The sequence below is a fragment of the Chrysochloris asiatica genome, unplaced genomic scaffold (genome assembly GCF_000296735.1).
Source record: "Chrysochloris asiatica unplaced genomic scaffold, ChrAsi1.0 scaffold00049, whole genome shotgun sequence".
In the NCBI taxonomy this organism is placed as follows: Eukaryota; Metazoa; Chordata; class Mammalia; order Afrosoricida; family Chrysochloridae; genus Chrysochloris; species Chrysochloris asiatica.
In genome coordinates, this window is record NW_006408567.1 from 2,198,931 (window position 1) to 2,201,075 (window position 2,145).

General features: G+C 35.2%; 1 protein-coding gene across 1 annotated transcript in view; it reads right to left on the reverse strand.

Moving 5' to 3' along the window:
• The window catches only part of LTN1 (listerin E3 ubiquitin protein ligase 1), an 80,499-nt gene that overhangs the window by 60,128 nt on the left and 18,226 nt on the right, over positions 1-2,145 (reverse strand). The window contains exons 5-6 of the mRNA XM_006862509.1: positions 1,929-1,981; positions 793-973 (exon numbers count right to left, since the gene is read on the reverse strand). Coding sequence (XP_006862571.1) covers positions 793-973; positions 1,929-1,981 — 234 coding nt within the window. The remainder of the gene's footprint in view (positions 1-792; positions 974-1,928; positions 1,982-2,145) is intronic.

Below are 2,145 nucleotides of genomic sequence, written 5' to 3' on the forward strand. Positions count from 1 at the left end.
GCTAGACAACAAAAAGAGGATAAAGAAATGTCTTAAAATGAGCAGCTGCAGAGAAAGCTTGGCAGGGTGTCCCACATTATTTTGCTAGTACCGCCTACTGAGACCAGAAGGCCGAATTTAGGCTAACTATGAATCTGTGCATGAATGCTCGGAAGACGCCTGTAAAATATTTTAAGAGCATTTGAAAAATAATAAACCCAACAGCTCCTCTATCACATCTGATACCATTCAGTTTGATTTCACTGGTGATCTGGCAATCTTCCACTGTCTTGTTTACTGAACTGTTAACCAGACATAGAACCCTTATACAGACACAGGATTAACAGGATCAACATGCTTCTTCATCAAAAGGCTCAACAGGTTACGAAATAACTGAGTTGGATGTGGGGAGGAGGACTGGAACACATGTGGGCTATATAAAAATTTTCTATTCCAAATGGTCTTATTTCCATTCAGTTACATTCTAACCAGAATGAAATGTATTAGATGAAATGAAAGAACTTTATTCAATTTGAAACCCCTGCTGCCCTTTTTTTGTTGTTGTTACTTAACATTTTTATCATGACAAGAAAAGAGTTTTTCTTTATCAACAAATATTGGTTCCAATCCTCCAAGATATTCATGTCTACTTTATAATATTCACTATATTAACCTTTTTGCAAGATAAATGGGATGGTGGTGGTAAGAAAGTTTAGTTACAGCCTCAAGAAGAGTTTTACTTAAAAAAAAATGTTCCTTGGTTATTAAAACAAAAAAAGAAAGAATGAAATGTTTTAAGAAAGATAGAGATACCTGAGGTATATTGTGTTTTCCATACTTCCAAAACTTATTGTGTGATAAAAGAAACTTAAATTTCTCCTCCAGAGAATCAAGTTCATTATTTGGCAAGAGGCAAAGCAATTTCTTTAAGGCCAATAAGGAACAAGTTATAACGCGATAGAACTTGGCTTCTCTTTCTTCCTCTGGAACAGTTCTTGATGTAGAAAAAAGAAAATATACATAAAAATTGAGAATCAGTCAAACTGCCTATTTGGCACTTTTACTTTTAAAGTTTCATAATTTAGTATTTACCATTGTTGTTGTTGTTGTTAAGTATCCTGGAGTCGATTCCGACTCATAGTGACCCTGAACAGGGTTTCCTAGGCTGTAAATCTTTACAGGAGCAGAACGCCTCATCTTTCTCCTGCAAAACCGCTGGCAGTTTCAAACTGCTGACCTTGAGGTTGGCAGCCTGACTCGTAACCACTATGCTACCAGAGCTCCTTAGTATTTACCATAGTTGCTTTCAAATGACAAAACAAATGGGATTTTTTTTTTATATAACACTCCATGCTTTATTTCTATCTTCTATTCACACTGTGGCAACAACTTTCCTCAAACTAGAGGAACAGAGTTTTAATCACATATTTTACTACTACAAGATGAAAGTAGAGGAAAAAACATGGCTTAAAATAAGCTTATAAGTTATATTGTTCTCACTAGCAAACTGCTAGGTTATTCTAGAAAAAGGATACCAATGCATTTAGGATTACTTCCATTTACAGGCTCCAAAAAGTTTGATTAGAACTTGAGAGTAAAAGTTAACGGATCATTTTGCTACTCTTTCAACAGAACTATTCACAGCTCTTCAACTATTTTCAATCAGTTCTTGAAATGGTGCCTGCTACGACTGACAAGAGGTAAAACTTGAAAGAAAAACAAAAACTAAAACTATTTCCTTCTAAAAGAACCAAATGCATATGTGTAGCTTCCAGATATGTAAGGTTAAATAGCAGGACAACTTGCAAGCAGTTGCCATTGAAACAGCACCTGCACATAGCATTATATCAAGTATTTTCATATCTACATTTAGCATCTCTTCTCTAAAAAGAAAAAAGTTACAAGTCATAGATGAGTAATTCGAGTTACAGGGAAACAAAACCACTTACTGTGGGTCACTGAGTGTATCTGGTGTTTCTTTTATAAGATGATCATGAAGCACCTAGAGGGGGGAAAGAGAACCCAAAGCTTTGAGATTTGATTGAGCCATCAACAATGAACAGCTGCATTACAAATTGTTAAATCCATTACAAAATCCCCATAAACTTCATCTTACCAAAAAATGTTTACCCTCATTTTGTTGTTGTTATTAGGTGCCACTGAGTC